The 2042-nt window shown below is 35.2% G+C and overlaps 1 protein-coding gene across 1 annotated transcript in view; it reads right to left on the reverse strand.

Moving 5' to 3' along the window:
- Positions 1–2042, reverse strand: part of ppp1r21 (protein phosphatase 1 regulatory subunit 21) — a 22947-nt gene that overhangs the window by 7774 nt on the left and 13131 nt on the right. Inside the window, exon 13 of the mRNA XM_015382024.1 lies at positions 1524–1616. Within this exon, the coding sequence (XP_015237510.1) occupies positions 1524–1616 (93 nt within the window). The remainder of the gene's footprint in view (positions 1–1523; positions 1617–2042) is intronic.

The raw sequence follows: 2042 nt of genomic DNA on the forward strand, positions 1-2042 counted from the left end.
AATGCCAAAGGTCTGCAATGCTGTCATTGCTGCAAATGGAGGATTCTTTGACAAAAGCAAAGTTTGATGTAAAGAAATCTTATTTTAAATACAAATCATTATTTCTAACCTTGTCAATGTCTTGACTCTATTTTCTATTCATTTCACAACGTATGGTATGTGGTGAGTAAGTTAGACTTTTCAGGAAAAAACAAAATTGTTTGGGTGACCCCAAACTTTTGAACGGTAGTATGTATGTATGTGTGTATATATATATATATATATATATATATATATATATATATATATATATATATATATATGTGTGTGTGTGTGTGTGTGTGTGTGTGTGTGTGTGTGTGGAACAAACAGTCCATTGGAAAAATAAGAAGACATAATTTGGCAGAACATCTCAGGTCAAATATTTACATAAATCATAAGCCAGTTAATTTATTGTTTGTTATTTTCAAGGACATGGCCTAAGAGGAACAATGCAGCTGATCAGGTGTCATGGTTCTGTTTTACAAGAAGGACATTAACCACTGAAGAGTTCAGCCTTTCAAAGCAGTGAGGGGACATGACTAGATCAATAGCCATTATCATATTTCAATCAAAAGGTATAAATATTTTCATGCTCTAATCTTAGGGTAATATCATTGGTTACCCGAGAAGCTCAGACTCCTGCTGTGGCTTTGACTAAAACTCAATTTGATTTAAGGCCTTACTTCTTTGCTTTACCAACAGTACTGATGCTTTAGGCCATTTTTCTCTAAAAACTTAAGATAGAAAAAGTAACTTAGATCTAAACTGGAAGGTTATTAGTAATTCAGGATCTGGTGATAGCTCTGTGTTGGGCAGAAACTCTATAAAAAAATAAACTAAAAGAAATAAATAATAATAAAGAAATTCAGGTACAATGTCAATGCTTGCTTATAAATGTATTATGGCCTATAGATTTGGCCCAATGATGTTGCAGGATATTCTAAGAAGCCTTAGAGGCACAATATCTAGTGGGCCCCAGGAGTCGCTGTGTTATACAGTTTGAAGGTCAGTAAAATAAATCTAAAGCAGAGCAGCTGGGATATGGCTCACGGGTTGGAAAAGGAGGAATAATGGATGATTTAACATAATTTTTTTATATAAATAAGAACAGACTGTAGATTTAGGATCTTTTCTCTGGACTTTATTATATTACATGATTTAGAATATGGTCAGCTGATTTAAAAAGGCAGCTTATTGTAAAAATTTTATTAAATCATTCCATGCAACCATCTTTGTTTATTTTGTGTTTTTTTAGCTCAGCCATAGATTGCATGCTTTCTTCTAAGCTTTGTCTGGTAAACGTAACAAATCTGTTACCTTTTATCTAGTGTGCAAATGGTGAGATGAATGTTTTCACAGCTAAAGTCGATTAGTGCATATATTTGAACACAAAGGCTTTCTATACAGAAACGAACACAGACATCTAAGGCAGGCTGGTGTTTTCCTTGTAATCAGAGAAAAATAATTTCCAGGGGCCAATAATAGCTAGCAGGACTGCTCACCTTTAACGGCATCATGAAGACTGTGCAGGCTCGCTGCCAGCTGGGTGAAGACAGCTGAGGTGCTGCTCTGTGGGACGGCATCCGGCCGGACACCTGAGATACATGGGGCACATTTGTAAAACAAGCACATCTTATAAACACCTGCAACTGACTGTCTGATCAGAAAAAGGATCCAATGGGATTCCAGCGGATTATTATCATGTGTATGTTTGGGACTATACTGTATATTTAAACATGTGGGTATATCAACTTTAGCACTACAGAGAAATTCAAATAATATGGAAAAAAAACATAAACAAAACAAGATTTACAAATTTTCTGTAATAAAAAGCAGGCAGTTTCAGCTGAGGAATAAATGAAGACCCTCCACAAGTTAAGAATGCTTGAATCCCACCAATCAACCCTGGCATATGATATAACACATAATATTAATACTAGGGCTGGCTATCAAGTCAAGTTTCAAGATTCAGTTACCGTATTTTCACGACTATAAGGCGCACATAAACGTCTTTTTTTCCC

Source organism: Cyprinodon variegatus, unplaced genomic scaffold, assembly GCF_000732505.1.
Source record: "Cyprinodon variegatus isolate N-32 unplaced genomic scaffold, C_variegatus-1.0 Scaffold246, whole genome shotgun sequence".
Classification (NCBI taxonomy): Eukaryota; Metazoa; Chordata; class Actinopteri; order Cyprinodontiformes; family Cyprinodontidae; genus Cyprinodon; species Cyprinodon variegatus.